The sequence below is a fragment of the Triplophysa dalaica genome, chromosome 21 (assembly GCF_015846415.1).
Source record: "Triplophysa dalaica isolate WHDGS20190420 chromosome 21, ASM1584641v1, whole genome shotgun sequence".
NCBI classification, from domain to species: domain Eukaryota; kingdom Metazoa; phylum Chordata; class Actinopteri; order Cypriniformes; family Nemacheilidae; genus Triplophysa; species Triplophysa dalaica.
Genome location: NC_079562.1, coordinates 1989612 through 2010252, shown reverse-complemented (window position 1 = coordinate 2010252; position 20641 = coordinate 1989612). Strand labels below are relative to the sequence as shown.

Genomic DNA, 20641 nt, shown 5'->3' with positions numbered 1-20641 from the left:
CAATATTTGCATAACTGCATGGTACCGATATGGGCATGTTTTCAGTTATTGCCATTAAAAAAACTTTTCAGGACAATGTGATACGTTTACTTCACTAATATTTTATGTTTCAAGACGTTAAAATCCTTTTCAGTTTGTATAATTGTTTTTGTATTGACTGCCCGCAGTTGTCACTAAAACACGTATGGCAAACATTAATAGCTTTAGTTTAAAAGATGCTTTAAGGAATATCACTTATATAACTTACACTTGGGCTCTATACAATGAAAATAATGTAAACCTTAATGAAAAAAAGGAGTTGTGTTAATGTATTGTAGGGGATGTTTCCGTCAAAGCCATAGGACCAAAATAATATATTTGTTTTAAAGAATACAGAGACATCACAATAAAACTGAGTACTCCACTAACACAACAAAGAACGAGTGTTCTGCCCTCTAGTGGTTACACAGTTAACTGAAAAAAGGTTAAATTTTACTAGAAACAAATGCAAAATAAAAAAATCTTTGTAGTTCTAAGTTTAAAAACTGACTGCCGGTCAATACGTTATCATGGAAGATGGATATTTTGCAGCCTGATTGCAATTAGCAAATTATAAACACGATCCTGGTTTACATCACTGTCAGAAACCATGTCCACATAGCTTACGTGAGGTTTACATTGACCATCTTAGAACATAAAAGAAACTGTAAAAGAATAAAAAAAACTGTAGTCTGAACTTGTTGGAAAAACAGTGTTTAATTCTGTAGATTCAGAAAAGAAAAAACCGCCACATCATTTATAAACATCAGCCAATAGTCTAAATATTGACGAACGAGTAAAACAAAAATTTATCACAAAACAAATGAATATTTGATGAACACAGACGATCAAGTGGTCACACTCTGCAGCAATGTGATGTTCTCTCCTTTCAACATGACTCGTCCTGTTGGAAGGGAATTACATGTTACTTTGTATTCTTTTAAACGCCCCATGGAATATTTCTCTAATAAATATGAATGCCATCACAAAAGATCACACGTACCCAGTGGCTTTCTGTTCTTGGTCTTCATGTGGACCTCCTCTGCATCATCCAAAACCAAGTTCATGTACTCATCAAATCCCTGGAATCATTACAGCAAAATGTATTCTATTCACAAGGACTGTGCGCTATATATTAATACTGATAGTTCAAGACACATGCATACGGCATTTCAATATCACACTTTTGTGTTTAGTATGAATACTGTGATACTCTCCACATGTACTTGCACCTGTACTATATGCTTGCTTTTTACTTGAACAAGTAATTCAGCACACTAGGACCATGACATTTACCTGTGTGCAAGATAAAGATGTGATGTGAAGAAATATTTGAGAAATTTAGTCTACTCACAATGATGCAGCCCTCTATTCTCATGTTGACCTGTTCGTAAAGCCACACCTGGATCCTAGAACGCTGCAAACACAAGTAAAAGATTAGCAGGTGGGCATTTATTCAAAGCAACATATAGTAAACCTTTTAGTATCTTCATGGACAGATGTCTCACATCAAAGGATTTCACCTTTTAGTCAGGATTTTAATTTTCAGACAATATTTTAAGCAACATTTGACGTTGTTTTGTTTAACCAAGTGGCGATGTAAGAACAAGTTTGTATATACAAATGCATTTTTAAAAATTGATATATACTGACAAACACATAAATAAATGTAGAAAAACACAACTCACGTTTTGTAGATACCTGAAAATAAGGTTCTGATGATGACATTAAGGAAACCAACCGACATAAACACAAAATCCCAGAATACACGACACTTAATGCATTTATACCACATTTTAACGTGCTAAACATTCGCTTCGTGTATTTTTCACATCCCATTAATACAACACCATTACTTTATACGAAAGTATTACATGTAAAACATAAGTAAAACAACATAGTACGAAAATACGTCGATTCATTAGAAAGACCCCAACCGGTTTTGTTGTACGTTACACTACAATACGCTGCACTTTGTTGTAGTATGAAAGGATACGATGGGCTGCACCATAACCTTCTGAACCTTCTGTCCTTGACCTCTGTACGCCATCCTTCACAATAATATTCCAAATGTTAAGCTTAAAGGAATTATTGTGAAAAGTACATGTAAAAATTATTGGCGCGGTAACGAAGATCTCACGATGGTCGCTCGTTTCAATGGCGGTCGACAGCGGAAGCAGAATTTCGCAGAGAAATGACACGCTGTTTTGCTACAGCGCCTCTTGTGGCTGGGAGAGACAATGCAGCCAGGTGAACTTGGAAAAAAAAACATGACAAAACACCGATGCATTATTAATTGCTGTTCATTTAAAATTAGTTGGTTATAAAATAATTTGTTAGTTTGTGTTTGTCCACTTTATTAGTTACACGTTAAACCAATAGCCTTACATTTTGAAGTAAAAAATCGATAAAACCTAAACCCCAAACGTATTATTATAATAATACAAATGACATGATTATAACTTACCCTTCAGTTTAGTTTACATAGCTTATTTTTTGCATTTTGCGGGTTTGTGTAGCGTTCGTGGCGTAGTTCGCAGTAAGTGTGACGTAGCACACATGTTTTTCTACTCGCCGGTCGGTGTGTTGTTGTGAAGAGGCGCTCGGTGGTGAGTGAGCTTCGTTGAAACCACAAACTACCCAATATTGTTTTATAAAATAATACAATATACTTCTTTTTCTTTAAAGTATTTATTTCTAGTCAAATAAACGCGTTTTATTTATTTAAGGTGATTTAATTATATATCAGATGAGTTTTATAACGTTAGCTGCTAGTCGACTAGCCTGACTAACATTAGTTTACATTCAATTGCTTTCAGCATTGACGTTTGTCTTGAGTCATTCACTTTATTATTATTTCATTGCGCAAAGACAACCACTTAATTGTGTAACGATATATGGAATTATTATTTTTGGTCTTTTGCTTGGCTGTGTAACGTAATCTTTTGGTTTGCTCGTCTGTTTAACGTTATATTAATATTATATTAAGTTAGGGATAGTGCTGTAATGGTTAAAATCAAATGATTAGTCAGTAGTTCATGTTATTGCTATATATTAGTTGTGAAGTACGTTGTCTGTATTTTTTTCATTGGTTAGTAACATGGCATTTGTATTTCACAATAGAACAAAAGCTGCATTTGCTTACACAGCTGAAATATTTGTATACTGTGACGTGTCTGTTTGAGCAAATAAACTGGGAAATAACTGTGTCATCTTAATCTGATCACCAACTATATTATATGTTTGTTTTGGCTTTTATAAAACATGTTACAATCTCAGGAGGCTCGGATTGCTTTATGTGGTCACCATTTTGTATTTGGCCAGGTATTGCATATTCAGAGCTGGGTAGATTACTTGAGAATTGTAATCAGTTACTGAAATCAGTTACCTGGTGTATCTATGTGTTAACAAATTTTAAAATTATATTTAATTAAATTATAAAAGAACATGACGTGCTTGAAGTTAGTCAAATGTCTTTATACTGAATGACTGCAAAACAACAGCACATGTAGTCACCGTAAAATAGTTAAAGAGTCGAAAAAAAGGCCTTCCAGTGTAGATATGAAGTGTAGATACCAAATCAATGCAAATGGGTGTAATATTCATGCAGTGATGGGTAACACAAAACGTTTTCAAACAGCAATCTGACAATAAGATTATAATCTAAAACATAGCATTTTTTATACATAATTTAGATTTATAAATACTTGCATTAATTACAGCCAGATTAGTAATGTTTTGCTAATAACAAATGTTAATGTTCACAAGGGTAAACTGGTGACAGCTACACACTGTTACAAAACAACAAAATCAAGTTGTGTAAGATTAAACATATCACTCGCCTGTGCTTGTGATTATCTTACACAAAATCCAATTTAAACAATGGAGAACATATAAATATTTTGTATTACCTTTGTGAACAAAAAATAAAAAGTAATATGTAATGTTATCAATGTGTGACAATAAAATAGTAACTGTACTCTGATTACGATTAACATAATTCAACTACAAGTACTTGATTTTTGGAATCTGATTACGTTATGCAGATTACAAGTAATCCGTTACTACCCAGCTCTGTACACACACTATTACAGCATTTATTTCAGCATTGCTTCAGGTAAACCTTGAGCACTGGTTGTATGTAACTGTAACTGCTCCTAATTTCACTTTACTTTGTTTAATGAAACCGTTCTGTGTTCAGAACTGAACAGGTACAGGATGCTGCGTCTACGTTGCAAGGCCAAGAATGGGACCCATCTAATGCAGGGGCTTACACACCAGTCCTGTGTCCAGGAGCTTAAAGACAAGATTGAAGAGCTTACAGGGATACCTTGTGACGTACAGAAAATAATGGTTGGCTATCCACCATCCAGTCTAGATCTACCTAATGGCGAAGCCCACATTAAAGACTACCCCATCAAATCAGGTTTCATTTTTTCCATTGGCTATACAGTCACGTTCGTTAATTGATTTCATTGATTTCATTTGCGGTCATTTGTGGTCATTTGTAAATTTTATTTTAAGTTTGCTTTCTTCTTGACAGGAGACACATTGATTGTAGAAGAGGAGAAGAACAAACCGAAACCGAAACCTCAAACACAAACCATGGTGACCAAAGGGCCCAGTTTTGACCCTCACCCGGTTGTAGAACGCCGTGTTGTCCCTGCAGACAACTCCTGTTTGTTTACCAGTGTGAACTATGTTATGGAAGGGGGTGTATACGATCCGGCCTGTGCCTCTGAAATGAGAGGCCTCATCGCACAAATCGTAGCAAGTGACCCTACCGCATACTCAGAGGCAGTACTGGGCAAGTCGAATGAAGATTATTGCGCCTGGATTCGTCGCGATGACACCTGGGGGGGTGCCATTGAGGTGTCTATCCTCTCAAAGTTTTACCAGTGTGAGATCTGTGTCGTTGACACCCAGACAGTGCGCGTGGATCGATTCGGCGAGGATGCAGGTTACACCAAACGTGTGCTGCTTATTTACGACGGTATTCATTACGATCCACTTCAAAAGGTTTTTCCTCCACCTTCAGACGTTCCCCCCCAGACTGTGTTCTCCGGCACAGATGATATCATTCTAGCCGAGGCACTGGAGTTAGCAGATGAGGCGCGGAGAAAGAGGCAGTTCACGGATGTCAACCGTTTCGCACTCCGCTGCATGGTGTGCCAAACTGGACTGGTGGGGCAGAAGGAAGCGAGGGAGCACGCCAAGGACACCGGACACACCAACTTTGGGGAGGTGTAAAACTCTCCGCTGCTTTTGAATCACCCCTAATTTTGCCACTCCACTGCCACCTGAATTGCTACTCACTGTCTGTTCAGCCTTGGTACAGTCCTCTACCTCACGTTGTCTGTCGGAGACTTCATGCGTAGAGTTCACCATCATTTTTTTATTATTTCAACTTTGGTTTACTCTTGAGGTTGAAATGCTGCGTTGTGTTTTTGGATCTGCTACCTCACATGACAACGAAGCTTGGTTTCAACCGAATTTAATTTGCCACTGATTGTTTATCTGTTAGTTTTATTGATTACGATAGAACTGTTAGGATGAGTATGTGGATGTGAACTGCTCCTTTAATGTTTTTCTGTTGTCCTGACGAGATGTGTGAAGAACTGCTGGTAAAACTTTGGCTTTTTCTGTAGGACTTAAACTATTGAAACTTTAAATCTGTGACCGACCCATGTAATGAGTCATGTACGCAGCTCTTTTCACACATTTACATTAGAGATGAGTATTATTAAAGTTGTAGACGCTAGAGTTGTTACATATGTGGCAGGAAATGCCTGTCATGATCTCAGATTTAATAATGGCATTGTTGTATTTATATTATTCATGTTCTCAGTGTCATATTAGACACCTTGACACTACTTCAAGTTTTAACTTTAGTGGATTAATTTTACCTGTTACTTGAAATATTCAAATTGATCAAATGTAAGTATCACCTCTGTGCGTTTCTGAATCCTGTGCGGTTTTACACATGTTTGCGTGAGCGAGTTAGGTTTCAGAAGTGTGGATTTTACATTGAAGTGAATAACAATGGTGCTGACAGTAGAATTTCACTGAAATGCTGAGTATGTAGATTTAGTTTTTCTTTGGCGAGCCGTTGTGTCATGCAGATGACCACACGGGATTGTTTTATGCAAATGTTTTAATTCTGTCTTCCAAGAGTGATTGTAGTGACTTTAATTTTATATTTTATGAGAAGAAATGTGTCATGTTGAACTTTTTCCATGTTTGCTTGAAACAACACAGGTGTTGGTCAGTATCGGACGTTAAGGAGAAATGTTTGTGTAGCAGAGTATTACAGGGGTAGTGTGTAGTAAACTTCAAATAGAAGATTTACATTTACACTGATTATGTATTTTCATTCTGGTACTTTCCCCATGATTGTGTATTGGTTTTCAGCAGGATTCCTGATTTACCTGAGGAATGCCATTGTGAGGCCAAAGGACTTGTTTTATTTTCCTGATGATTTTTGCAAATGGCCGTGATCAGTGTTTTAAATACAGCACATTTAGGTTACACATTTAAGACTTTGAGTGAGAACTGCATGCCCATTGCCCAGCACTCATTGCAACCATATCACTGGTTATTTTAGGTTAATGAAAAATAAACTTGAACTGATTTATATATTTGTGTGCGTGTCAGCTGTATTTTAATATCACAAAACACCTATTAACACCTGTATAGCAATGCCTCGGTGATGCCATGATCAAGTTTTGCACAGGTTGTGGTTTTGTACATTTACTTATAAATTGTATTTAAACACAGGTGATTGACATGCAACTGTAGCAGCCAAACATCTTTAAAAAGAAAACATACGGCAAAACATAATCAAAACAGTTGACACAGATTAAGCTGATGTTATTTTAAGAATGGTTTATTAACATGATTAACCAGGATTTGCAGCTGATCCTCTTTGACAATTGTCATGTGTTTGTCATTAGAGACGTGTGTAGAAATAAAAGCTGTTCAATGAATTAAGACATTTTATGTATATCAATATATTTATATATATTTACGTTGCTTACTGCTAAATTATTAGATTCTAATGTAATATTGTGACGCATGTTCAATTTATTCTCTACCATGACATGTCTCTTCTCTGATTGGCTGTTTGAGAAAACACTTGAACATGATTGGTCAAAGATTTCCCATGAACAGAGAGGCTTCACAGTAAATCCCATTCACTAGTCCCCCCCCCCAGCAGTCTGAGACAGCACCTGGACGTGTGTGGATTACTGGGATACTTGACTATTCTGTTCTGCACCAGAGGTAATGTTTGATCATTTCACATACTTTTCTTAAGCACTTGTTTGTGCAAGTAAATATTTTAGAATTCTAAGCAAAAAGAATTTAAAGTTTTTATGGTTAAATGTGATAAATCATGAAAGCACATGCTTTCAAAACACATTCAACAGTTAAAATCATATACGTGCGTATAGGCAGTGAATTGCTTTGTCTGCATCTCTAATAATTGAAAAATAACAAATGTTTACGGTTAATAATAAAAAGAGAAAGAGCACCTGACACTTAGAAAAATATATATTTTTGTATATATAAATTAATGAAATCTGAATGTATGTGAGTATAGAAAAAATACGAAGTGTAGATGTAAATCAAAGAGAAGCAATTTTTCATAAAGAAATCTTTTGTTGAAGCACTTATTATCTTACCCAAGTGTTGCGGAATGTGAATTCACTTCTAGTGCAATTTGACACTGAACCATTACAGCAGATAACACAGATCCGTTTCTGTCTTGTGCAATATACAGGTCATATTGATAATACTGTAGCCTCAGTAAACTTAAGCACAGTTGCAGTTATAACAACGTGTTTTGTGAGCAGCAAGTCTATCAGCAATGTTTTTACCATCAATAGTTATCAATTTCTTTAGACCTGTGCAACAGACGTTATGGTCAGCCAGAGGGCACAATTATATACTAACAAAGCAATCACCCATCCAAGTAACTCTATTATATAAAAATATAGGTTGATTGATTTATAATGACTGTGAATAGACATCTGAGGCCGCTATAGCAATGCTTATAAAAATTATAAAATATACAGATTTGCGTTTTTTGTTGATAAATTAGTCTATGGGATTTGAAAGCTACTAACAATGAAATTTTTATCTTGACACTTTGCTGTGAAATTTGCATGCTATCACACGATATATCCCAACGCTGAATGAAAAAATGTTATCATCTGCGTCACATTCAAATTTCAGATGTAAAACAACAATGTGTAGCGACAGCTCACAATGAAACATGGTCATACTGTCAAAATGTAATCTGGAAAAAGGATTGAAAAACACTTTGGTAACACTTTAAATAGAATAAAAGTGTATTTGTTAAAATATGTAAATTTAGTAAATAACATGAAAAAACAATGAAAATCTTTCTTAAAGGTATACTCTCATGAATAACTCACCCTGCCTCTGTAGTTGTTCCAAACCTGTGTACATTTATTTGTTATGATGAACACAAAAAAAATATTTGGAAAAATGTGAGCAACTCACAGTTCAGGGGCATCATTGACTATATAGTAAAAACATTCAATTGTAGTAACATTCTTCCAACTATCTTTCTTTCGGTTCAACTGAACAAGGACATTTTCAGGTTTGGAACAACTCAAAGGCGAGTAGCATTTTTAGAGAGTTCTACTCCTGACTTACTGAAATACCAACACAATTGTTCATGGTCATTGTGCATTAATGTTAACAGAAACTTTTGATTTAAAAACCGTAGCAAATGCTGAAATTGGCATGAATAAATGCTGTGGAAGTTTTAGTTCATGTAATCCATGAACTAATATAAACAAATATTACTTCTAACAATTTATTAGATTCGAGAGATAAAACACAGACATTACGCCTGAGATAAGCATTTTGTTGTGCCATAAATGCAGATCATAGATAAGCTTATCTTTGAACAAAGTGATCATTTATTGTGTCTTCTATTCAATCTAAATCTGATCCACCCACAGACTGTAACACATGATGTGTATTAAATTGGGCTTGTTTGGTATCAGATTGTCCTTGATGTATATTGTTCACTCAGGTGAGATGGTGTTTCATCTACGTTGTTGAAGTGTTCATCACATTCATTGCAATGCCGAAAAATGACACGTGGCAAGATGGTAACACACTGGACACAATGGGAGAGATGGACAGTACTGGAAGCTGTGACAGTGTGGTCAGCTTCAACTCCTGCTTTGTAAGAAATACTTTTATATTTATATATGAATGTATGGGGAAAAAGTTGCTTCAACACTGAAACCCGCGACTAAATGTTTCAGAGTGATGATAGTTTGGAGTTCCTCTCCGCTGAGGAGAAAGCTTGTCTCACGTTCCTAGAGGAGACCATTCAGTCCCTGGATACAGGAGATGACAGCGGCCTGTCCAATGATGAGCCCGATCAAATACCAGCACGAGGAAATGTGGCGACCAAAGCGGCCCACCTCTCTGCATCCTTAGTATTCAACAAGCCTCCCGGTCGAGGTGTGTAACTTTTTTAACATGTATCATTTCTGACTGATGCCAAATATTTTCCTTTAAATCTTTCTTTGTTGTAGATATGCCTAAGCGCCATTTTGATAGTCGGATGTCGTCTGACAGCCCAGGGAAAAATGACATTCTCAACTATATGGTCCCTACTCCATTTATTCTAGCCAACAGACCCGCTCCACAAGCTCCTTCAGAGGTCAATGTAGTTGTGATACCTCCTCCACGTAAAACCAAAAGCAAGAACGACACAGAGGAAGAAAACCTAAATAATCCGTCGAATGCGTCTCCCAGGGGGCCGCTCTCTTACGAAGGTCTCGTGCAGCTGCGTAATACCGCGTCCATACGAAAACCCGAAGAACAGCAACAGGTTCCTGCAAATAAAGTCAACCCCGTTACCCAAACCCTTCCTCCGCCGTCTAAAGAACAATCAAGCTCCAAGCCCATTCCACCTCCCGTTGCACCCAAACCCCAAATAAAACACCCAATGAACCCAGAAGGACCTCCAAACTCCAAAAACACGCCTCACACAAGAGCATTAACTGTGGATGATTTAATGAATCCAGAGAAAGTGAGACTGGAAGCTCTTTGTAAGTTGGGTCTCCTTAAAGTTGAGTCTAATACGAGACAGCACGAGACCTCTCAACAACCTCTTCCTCCGTGTGTCGCACCAAAACCAAAGAAACCTCTACACCAGCGTTCTGCGAGCGACATCACAGATCCTACACATCCACAACACAACAACATGACTTCAGCGGGGAAAGCTGCCACATTGGAACGATCCAATCGGGGGCCTTCAGGTTCTGACATCACAGAGTTAAATACAAAGCAAGTGTCCCCTTCTCGTTCCAAATCTCAACACGTCCAGGGCTTTAGCGTGCCGGTGCACAGCATTGGAAGGGATCGAAGAGAGGCGTTACGAAAACTGGGACTGCTGAAAAACTAAAGTTGTAATGTACATAAAATGTAAAGAAGTACGGTGGGCTGCTTTACTCTTGACATTATAATTATGATGAATCATTATTATGTATTGACTCTAAATGGTGCCTTTGCCTAACGCTTAAAGGGGTAGAATAAAATTCTGTTATTTATTTTCCTTCGAGTCGATCAAAACATGTTTATCAGTGCCACACAATTGAAGATATTTTGAGAAATGTCCAAGTGGTTTTGTGTTTATACGGAAGTCAATGTTGAAATATCTTCTGTTGCAAGAAGAAAGTCATGCAGTTTTGGAATGACATAAGGGTGAATAAATGAAGACTTCTGGTTTTGGGGAAGATTAAGATGATGTGTTCATGTTTTCGGGTGAACCTTTGGTTTTGAACCGCAACGATTAACCTTAAATTACCATTTAATCTTGTTGATCAGAACCTGCTCTAAATCTCTTTTACACGCTTTTGAATCAAACCTGTTTGACCATTTTCACCAAAGGATTTACGAAATGATGTTTTGTCTAAGTACACCCGCCTCAGCAGGGACTGTTGTACCCGGAAACCCGGGTTCCCTTTCAAAGATCATCTATCAGTCAAACTCCTCAGTTTACGGCGGGGCAGTGAGATCTGCCACAGCACTTCAGTAGATTGGTATGTTATCTTGGGTTGCGAGCAAAAGGCCAGTGTTCATGTTACCCGGCCTCTGTCATTAAAAGGACTTTATCTCGCAATGTGATCTAGTTCATGACAGAACAGCTCTTCTGTTTGTATTGACCTAGTTACAGGTCACCCTTTCATGGCGCTAGTTCACACTACATTCCAACATAAAATAACAGAAAAAGATTGATGGTAAGACGGATGTTTAGTCAGAAACAAGTCATAAATATACTGCATCATCAGATAATATATTGACTCTTGTGTCTGAACCATATTCATATCTGCAAACTGGAATGCTTGTAGTTCATAGGCAAAACATACCACGGTCCTAAAAAGATTGTGCCTAGATCAATGCCAGGACATCTAAAGTATAAAAATACAAATAACCGTGGATCTGAATTGCTGAATTGAATTTGTTGTTCATGTATTGTTAACTTCTCACCATGGATTGTGTTTTGGAGTCGGCTGTAAAAACTTTCAGGTGATACTGTATCCGGATCCAGTGTGACGGGGCTTTTCTCTGAGTGGCTTTATTTACAGTCCTGACTGTCTGCTGGGTTTAGGTCACTGCCACCCGATGTTGGGTTTAAATCAAGGTTACATCTGTTTAATACCTTGATGCTAAATGGATGTTAAAGGGCCTTTACCTTTGTAAAGCAAAAGATTTTTAGTTAAAGTTTGACTGAAATGTCTCTCGTGATCTTAAATATCGGTAACATTTTACATTAAGCTTCCCTTTATAAAGCATTTGTAAATGTGTTCATTAATGATTAATACGTTATTTACAAATGCATTATAAAGCATGTATAACTGTGTAAATAAAAATGCAAATAATGACTTTCTTACTTAGTCTTTTTTTCTTGTTTTCTAGTAAAAATGTCTAAACATTCTTGAATCAAGAAACGTTTTTCTCAATGAGCAAACTGACCTAAGAAAATAAGTCTTGTTTTTAGTAAAAAAATATGAAATTTCAGTAAATTTGTGCTTGAACAAGAAAAACATCTGCCAATGGGGTAAGAAAAATTATTTTGAATAAGTGACTAAGAAAAAGGTAAACCTTAATAAATGATTTATTTTTCTTACACCATTGGCAGATGTATTGCTAATTTCAAGTACAATTTTTGTTTTACTAAAAGCAAGACTTATTTTGTTCGGTCAGTTTGCTCATCAAGAAAATGCATCTTGATTCAAGAATTTGAAGACAATTTTACTGGAAAACAAGAAAAAAGACTAAGTAAGAAAGTCATTTTTTGCAGTGTAGTGAGCCATTTTAACTCACAAATACTTCATAAATTAATTTATTCATTATTTATTTGCAAAATAGGCTGTCAGGCTGGAGACTGTAGGGTCTTATGTTGGTTTTTCTTATTATTGTATATTTCAGTTTCACTTTTCAAGCCATGTTTCGTAATTGATCCGATTCCAAGTGTCTTACGGTGCCCTCCAGAATACCTTCAGATCATGATGCTTATCCAAAGCAGTTTTTTCTTGCCTACCAAGAAAAATTAATCAGACTTTTGATCACTTTTTAACACTAAATTCACAAAGGTAGTCGTAAACTTGCTTGTTTATGATGTTTTATTAATGATTCAATTACATCCTATAGTAAATCAAAACCAGAAAACATTTATTTTTTATTGAAAAACAATACTTGAACACGAGGCTACATCTCTGATGTGAATCAAATATTTAAAAGAATTGATATGAAAGTGCACTTTAAAGAAGTCTGTGATCAATTCACAACTTCAAACATCTAACTTCTAAATGTTGAGAGAAAAAAATGTTAGCAAACCATGAAAGTAATATAGGCCTAGGGGATTCGTGTGAACCATTTATTCATGACTTAAGAATGTTAGTAACCTGTGAAAATACAACATTAATAAATGGTTACACGAATCCATTATATTAAGGCAAACTTTCATGGTTTGCATCACCATTTGGCAGGTATTTTGTATAGATTCCCCCTTTTTATTTATGCAGTTATAGATGCTTTATAATGCATTTGTTATTGACTTATTAATCATTAATGAACACATTTATAAATGCTTTATGAAGGGAACCTTGATGTAAAGTGTTACCTAATTATTCTATGATCTGGTATGTCTACAGTTATTTTTGTAGACAAAAATAGGCTAATTACACCAACATAGGAGTCAATTTTCTTCAAATTTTATCACAGCTTAATTATATTACGCCTAGTAAGAAATCACGAAGTGACCTTAAAAAAATGACCAGTTTTGTAACTTGTGAATTCTTGTTTGTTTTTAGACTGCAACAGACAAATCATCAAAATGTCCACTAGGTGGTGCCATATAGGAAACTGCTACATCCAAAATATATATTTCTTACATAAAACACCATTGGTAGCAGGTCATAAGATTTGTTTTAAGATTTGCAATGAGAAAAAAATAGGAAATGTGGATTTTACAGTATTTGCTGAAACAGATACAGCACATGTGCAGCACATTAGGAAGCATCAGTTAGTTCTGCATTAGGTAGTTTAAATTCTTATATCTATGTCATATCCTATGTTTCATACAGTGTTTACAAATCACATTTTGTGCCACTGAAAATCACAAGTCATACATTTACCCTGTGCACATCACTAGAGATTCAAAAACGGCCTTAATACATCGTCAGAAGCAGCTTATTAAAAATTAAGAGCTCTGGGCTCTTATAAAACTATATTTCAAAGGAGTGTGATGTCAGTTGCCTTCGGTTGGGATGAGCAGTTTGCTCTTCTTGCGTTTTATTTTGCCATTTGCAGGCAGGACTCCCAGAGACTCCAATCGGAAGGGACGTGGAAGGGGAGATTCTGTAGATAAGGGGGATAAATTTGATCCACTGGAGCTCTGATGGCCTGGACCATTACTGATCGTACCAGAATAAATCACTGTGAGAACGCGATGCATTAGTGATATATAGAAACAAAATAAACATGAGGTATTTGAGTTATGCAAACACTCACTTGTGGTTTTATTCGAGTCTCCTGCCAACAACTGAGTGGTCCGTTTCAGCTTGAAGTAGTTGGTGGCGATATGTTTACTATCACTGCGGTCCAGCATTTCCTTATATCGATCCTCTTCCTCCACCTGCTGGAAAGAGACCAACCGTTGGATAAGTGTGGATGTTTTAAGCATAAAATTCTTAAAATGAAATTGTAAACTGTGCCTATAATAATAATTATTCTTAATGAAGTATTTATGTAAAATAACCAAGAATAAGGATTAAAAGCTGTCAGCAAACATCGGAACTCTATCAGTACTATTCAAACTTCCCACCTCATTGGTTTTAAACTTGACCTTTTAAATTTTATGTGATTTTAAAACTGACTATTATTCTAAAATGTTAGAAAAAGTAATAATTAAAAGAACGGCAGGTGTATCCAAATGTAATTCCTTGCATTATCTGTGTTTGATGGTTAATTCAAAGCTTTAATACCACAGATGGGTCGACTAGGTCTGACGCAGAATTCCTGCGTGCTGAAAGTCTGCCAAAGCCACTTGGACCCGGGGGAGGAACTGCAGAACGAAAATAAAATAAAATAAACATTTTTACAAAATGAAAAACCTTTTTAAGATGTCTGAACTTCCAGCACCTCACCTGCAGGTAAGGTAGTTTTCTGCACCACAACCTCTGGCAGCCTCCACACCCCTCCCTCCTCATCCCACACCGCCTCCTTCCGCAGCCGGTCCAGGTTGCTATAGTTACAGTCCCTGCGCACCAGGGGTGACATTCGCTCCAGAATTCCATGAAGAAGCTGGCCTTCCCGTTCCAGACGTCTGATGGTGGCGAGGTAGTCGTCTCTCTCCATCTCGAACTCGGCCTGAAGGTCTCTGATCTCCAGCTTTGCAGCTCTGAGCTATTAACAATGACGGAGAACTGCGGCTGTTTATTTAAGTTCAAATTAAGTCGTGGTTAACTTTAACTACACGCTTTCTTTTTAAAGATGTCTGAAAGTTCTTACCTTCTTCTGTGTGTTTTCCAGGTGTCTGCCCTTGGCATGAACTTCTTCTTGAATGGAGTCGTAGACATTAAGCAGCACGCTTTCGCTCTCCTCACAGCTCTGACTCAGAGCTTCTATTAGCTGCTTCTTCCTCTGATCGGCCAAAGTCTTCCTCTGTCTGTGTCTCTGCTTCAGCTCCTCATTCCTCACCTGCTCTCCACCCACAAACTCCTGCTCCAGTTGCTTCAGCCTTAACACAACACAATATTTGGTGACACTTAACAACATGCTTTAGCTAACAATGAAAATAACAACAATTTTTATTTGTGTAATATTCAGATACAATGGAACAATATATATATATTTTTCAGCATATATTTAAGTGTGTTGTACTGCATTTTAATTTGTATAATGTATTTTATGTTTGTACACTACTACGGTACAATTGAGAAATCAACTTTAAAGGACCATGCAATGCAATGTTATGTACATAACTATGTCTTCAGAGGTGAATAAAGGCCTAAAATATTGAAACCTTATGTTTTTGTATGTATTATAAATAATTTCTGTCAGCAAAGAGGTGAAAATGTGATGACATCTTAGTCCTGTGTCAGGCAACGTAGTGCTTTGAAAAAGAGGAGGGGATAGAGCCGTTGGTTGCAATTCTCAACCTTACCGCTAGATGCCGCTAAATTTCACAGACTGGGTTTTTAACTAAACTTAAACTAAACCAACTTCAAAAAACTTTAACATGGTGTAGGGACACTGGAAACACCTCTTATTCAAAGGGAAATCTTTTTGACATTGTGGAGTACTTGGAGATTAAAAATTCTGACACTTTGCCAAAATTATAAAAAGGCACTCAGACTTCAAAAATGTAGAATGGAAACATAAATAACAAAATATAAAGAAATAAAACAACATAATGTATGTTTGAGTCTCTCACCTTTCTAATACATGCCTCTGGTCCAGCTGACCCGTTGTGGCCACCACAACCGTATCTAGAGACAAACTTTCTCCACTTGGCCCTCTATTCACACTGCCATCAACCGTCACGGACTGACTCTCCTACACAAACATGATCAATTTAACTTTGTGAGATGAAGCATTAACTCCCAATTTCAGGAAATTTGTAAATGTAGATCTGCATGACCTATCTAAGCCAATTTTTAGACAAATTCGTTTCACCTCCGGTATACATTGGTCGACATTTGACTGTTCGTCACCATTGGCCATAACTTCAGCGATAAGCTCTTCTTTGTGATGGTCCATATCTGAGTAAGAAGAAACCACAAGATGCTTGAAGACATATAAATACACCTGAAGAAAGAGGTAATGATATTTAACTGTTGTTAAAATATTACCAGTGGAACGTGTTCGGCCAGCTCTGAACCGCTCCAGAGAGGACAGTCTAGTCTCATATGATGTTCTCAATGCAGCGATGTCCTCCTGAAGTTTGGCTTTAGACTCTTGTTCAGCATCATACTCTGCCTGCAGTCTGGAGAGCTTCTTCTCATATTCCTGTATTATCAAACAAGACATGAAGAATAAAACGGATGGAGTTAACGGATGCTCCGCCCAAGCCGTCTAATTTACCTCATTTAAAATGATTGGCATTTCAGTGAATTTTAGTAGATTATGAGGGTAAATACATTTAAAAACAAAATGACCCACATTGATAAGATATTTACTATAAACACTGCAATATTTCATGAACAATAAGAATTGTCATTTTTAATTTCACTGGGACTTTATGAAAAAAAATGTTTCTCTCTCCCACTTCGCCTACTGTTCTCTTTACCACTGCATTAAAATACTGCAAAAAGGCCCAAAATTAAATGTTGACAAAAAAAATTACACTTAAGTTCTTGACTTATACTGATAGAAAATTCTAAGTATGTTAACATTTTTATATACACAGTATAAAACTACTTAACTAGTAGTTTATTGAGAGCATACTACAAAGTGTACTAAAGAAATATGTCACAAGTATTGAACTGATCAGTATACCTATAAGTCCTACTTCAAAGTATACTTTACATAACGATATAACCAATATATAGAAGAATTGTCGATATAAGTCCAAAGTAATATTGAAAGATTACACTTAGATGTATACCACTAGTACATTGATTTTATTATATTTAGTACACAACTGATACTTGTACTTTACTTAAGAATACATAATAAAACAAACGTATTCTTAAATATCCTGATTTCTTTCTAAGGGATGACTCTTACATGACATCATCACACACCTCTTTGATCCTGTCTTTCTCCGCTTCGCTCTCTGACGTGTTGCTCTGAGGTCTAGACGAGACAGTTGATGAATCACCTCCTGACCTTTGACCTGCCAACAGAGCTGATGACAAACCAAACGTTTTCTTGTATACTCAATACAACACTGAGCTTCTGCAACATCTCTTCAGACATGAACAAGAAATATACCCATTGAAAGCTGTTTCTTACACGTGAGGTCGGCAGAACCCATCTGACCGGATATTAACGCCTGTAATTTCTTGATCTCCTCTTGGTACTCGCGCAGGAGGGCATCTTTAGGGTCCTCGTTGATGCGCGGGCGGTTCTGGATGCTCTTGGCGCGGTTGGCGTACCGCAGAGAGCTGAGGCTCTCCTCGTAATTGTTGTCGGCAGGTGAGAGACAGGCCACCATGAGAGTTCGGGTGTTTCCGCCCAGTGAGTCCTGAAGCAGACGTGTGAGTTTGGAATCACGGTACGGGATATGTTTGGAGCGACCGTCCACCAGAGCTGATATGACGTTGCCGAGAGCAGAGAGGGACAAGTTGATCTTGGTGGCTTCCTGAAGGCGGTCTCCAGTAGCACCAGTTTTGGACTGCCGTTCACTTCCTGCAAGATCCACGAGGTTGAGTTTACCGGCTCGCAGATGTTCCTCACCAGCAGCATCTGAGCCATAAAGTAGATAAATGAGATGGTTGAAATTCATCTATCCTTCTCATTTTTTGGTTAAAAAGTAAAATAGCACACGCAGATACGCTTCTTAATGTCAAAATGTTTGTCTATATTTGTCTTATTTGTGAACGTGTGTGTTTCAGGTTCTGACCTTTGTTACAGATCTCCAGGTGAATTGCGAATATGGAATGTGAGCGTGAGGAATCTTTGTTCATGAGTGTGTAGCCCACAGAGCGATTCCTCCAGCCCTGTTCCATAATCCGCTCACATTCCCCAACGCTGTGGACCGTATGCATGGAGAGGTCCCGTACGTACACACCACGCTCAGGATGTTCCTTTAGCTTCATCACACACACATTGAGACATTCAGTTCATCCACCATATAATGAGCTGTGGGGGGTTTGTACCTGCTGCGATGACGTACCTCCAGCTTCTGTTTTGTTTCTTTTCCCAATAGGTCTCTGATCTCCTCCTTGTAAATCTCAAGGTAAGAGGCGCGCACGAGGAATTTTGCGTTCTCTGCACACTACGCAGAAAAGGTCAGATGAATTCAGATCTCCGTGATTCAGTGACTGAATATAAAACCTGTCTGTTGCTGTACATTTTGTTTTAAAAATTTCCATTTTGTCACTGGATGAATTAACGTAAATGAATTCATTTCAGAATAAATAGAAAAAATATTACTGTACATCAAAAGTTCATTTAAAGGGATAGTTCGAATAAAAACACTTTTTTACTCACTCTCATGTCTTTCTAATCACAAAAGATGATATTTTGAATATCTGGTAACCAACCAACATTGACCCCATTGACTTCTATTGTACGGTCACAAAACCACTGACACGTTTCTCAAAATATCTTCTTTCGTGTTCCGCATGAGAAACAGTCATGCAGAGCGGGTGAATGATAATATCTGGCAAAACTATCACTTTACATGTATATACTGTATATGTGAAGGCCAAAGAAAAACATGAACAACATGTGGAGATTTGATACCTGGATCGTCTCAAAGATGTGTTCAAAAGCTCTGGGGATGATTCCTCTCTGGGATGGAGGATCTAGAACACCTTGCATGGTGAACGACTTGCCACTTCCTGTTTGTCCATATGCAAAAATTGTCCCATTGTAGCCCTCGGTCACACCCTGTTTGTAACATCATTTTAAAATATTTGACTTACATTTGTGTGTAATGCAAAAGTAATTTAGTCATTTATGTAATGTAATTTTATAAGAACATCTTCCAAGGGTCATCATCACATTTGAAAACTGCAAATATACACAGCAAAATAATTGTGAAATAAGTTGGTAAACAGTATGCACAAACAAACCGTTCATTTGTCCTATGGTGCAACATTTGATATAAAAAACTGACCATGACGATAAAACTCTAATGCTATTTTATATTAAACATATAAATAATATGATAAAATAATATTTTTTTTAACAGGTTGTTTTCTAATTTTTGCTGTCACACTATAGGACACATTTGCCGGTCATCACTATACCCATTTATTAAAGGATTTAAAAATTGGTCATAAACAATGTAGGAAAAATGTTTACTTAATAGTTCAGCAGTAAATTTCTAAAATATGAACTTTACATTTTAAATTTGTCAAGATAATGACCTTTTTATCGGCTACTACATACAGCCCTCAGCGCTGTATACTTGTTGACCAAAGGGCCCAACTTACAACACCGCTGGTAAATAATCTATTATAGAGAGGGATGTAGGTTACTTCCATGTCTGATATAAACTGTAAAGGTATTGTGTTTCAGATAAGAGAGGAAAAAGGTATCAGATATCTAATGTAGGTGCACACTGGAACGTGGCCCCATCCATACTAAAAAAAAACAAAGAAACTATAACAGAATTTCTAATGGGTTAAATGGGAATGATATTGCTTTTAATATACACTGCAGTGCTCTCTGTGAGTCTGTACTGGAAATGTGTAAAGGCTCAAATAGGTGGAATGTTCTCTTGCTATTTGTAAACAATAAAACACCATTAACTGAAGCCAAGGCCCCAAACATAATGACGTAGTTCTTGATGGTAATAATGTACCCCTGATGGTAAATTATGGAAAAAGTTAGAATTGGTATTGTTATTTTCAGCAGGGATGTACCTGTCACACATTGATTAAAAATATACATTACCTCCACCAGAGGATATGCGATCTCGTTGTACATCTGTTCAGTGGACTGGTTGGTGTAATAAGTCCCGTCAAACGTGAATTGTTTCGGAGGCTCTTCATTGGCTCCGGGTTTCTCAATAAAACACTGACAGCGACCGGTGTCGATAGAAACGACCGTTTTACAGTTCATCGACTTCTCCCTGTCATTCAGGGGTCGACACCTGACGACCACCTTCACGGACTCTGAAGCCATCTTGACAGATTCCGCTGCTCACACGCCGAGGAAAGATGTTAATATCGCTTCGATGATCGGACTCATGGCCCTCTGATGACACAGCCAGCGGCTCTGTTGTCGTAAGAAACGATGAGAAAGACTCTTTCAAATATTGTCATCCGGTTCAGGTTCCGTTCGAGGTCAAACTGAAGTTGTTGTCATGAAATAAAGCAGCATGTTTCTCCCGCAGTGGCGTTCTGCGTCGCCTAGCAACCGAAAACTTCAAACGCGCCGGATGCTTCTT

General features: G+C 37.2%; 4 protein-coding genes across 5 annotated transcripts; 2 read left to right on the top strand and 2 right to left on the bottom strand.

The window, feature by feature from the left end:
• Nucleotides 1–716: 716 nt before the first annotated feature.
• On the bottom strand, nt 717–2205 carry snrpe (small nuclear ribonucleoprotein polypeptide E). The gene is made up of 5 exons (XM_056735411.1): nt 2015–2205; nt 1707–1733; nt 1373–1435; nt 1022–1100; nt 717–922 (listed from the first exon to the last, which is right to left on the bottom strand). Exons 1-5 carry the CDS (start codon nt 2066–2068, stop codon nt 867–869), a joined length of 279 nt encoding a protein of 92 aa, XP_056591389.1. The 5' UTR covers nt 2069–2205; the 3' UTR covers nt 717–866.
• Nucleotides 2206–2596: 391 nt separating this feature from the next.
• On the top strand, nt 2597–6654 carry yod1 (YOD1 deubiquitinase). The gene is made up of 3 exons (XM_056735410.1): nt 2597–2627; nt 4220–4444; nt 4562–6654. The coding sequence occupies exons 2-3, from the start codon at nt 4237–4239 to the stop codon at nt 5266–5268; spliced, it is 915 nt and encodes a 304-aa protein (XP_056591388.1). The 5' UTR covers nt 2597–2627; nt 4220–4236; the 3' UTR covers nt 5269–6654.
• A 541-nt stretch (nt 6655–7195) lies between these two features.
• zgc:158258 (uncharacterized protein LOC791186 homolog) lies at nt 7196–10794 on the top strand. Its single transcript, XM_056735692.1, has 4 exons — nt 7196–7299; nt 9086–9241; nt 9324–9525; nt 9600–10794. The coding sequence occupies exons 2-4, from the start codon at nt 9137–9139 to the stop codon at nt 10472–10474; spliced, it is 1182 nt and encodes a 393-aa protein (XP_056591670.1). The 5' UTR covers nt 7196–7299; nt 9086–9136; the 3' UTR covers nt 10475–10794.
• Nucleotides 10795–13071: 2277 nt separating this feature from the next.
• Nucleotides 13072–20592, bottom strand: kif17 (kinesin family member 17). Of its 2 annotated transcripts, none has more exons than XM_056735690.1 (14): nt 20146–20592; nt 18988–19134; nt 18416–18517; nt 18143–18332; nt 17512–17985; nt 17322–17425; nt 16428–16584; nt 16252–16337; nt 16010–16131; nt 15085–15313; nt 14721–14979; nt 14559–14638; nt 14086–14212; nt 13072–14010 (listed from the first exon to the last, which is right to left on the bottom strand). In XM_056735690.1, the coding sequence occupies exons 1-14, from the start codon at nt 20374–20376 to the stop codon at nt 13823–13825; spliced, it is 2496 nt and encodes an 831-aa protein (XP_056591668.1). In that variant the 5' UTR covers nt 20377–20592; the 3' UTR covers nt 13072–13822. The 2 variants fall into 2 exon arrangements, with proteins under 2 accessions (XP_056591668.1, XP_056591669.1); XM_056735691.1 differs by having other exon boundaries at nt 17533–17985.
• Between the last annotated feature and the right edge of the window lie 49 nt (nt 20593–20641).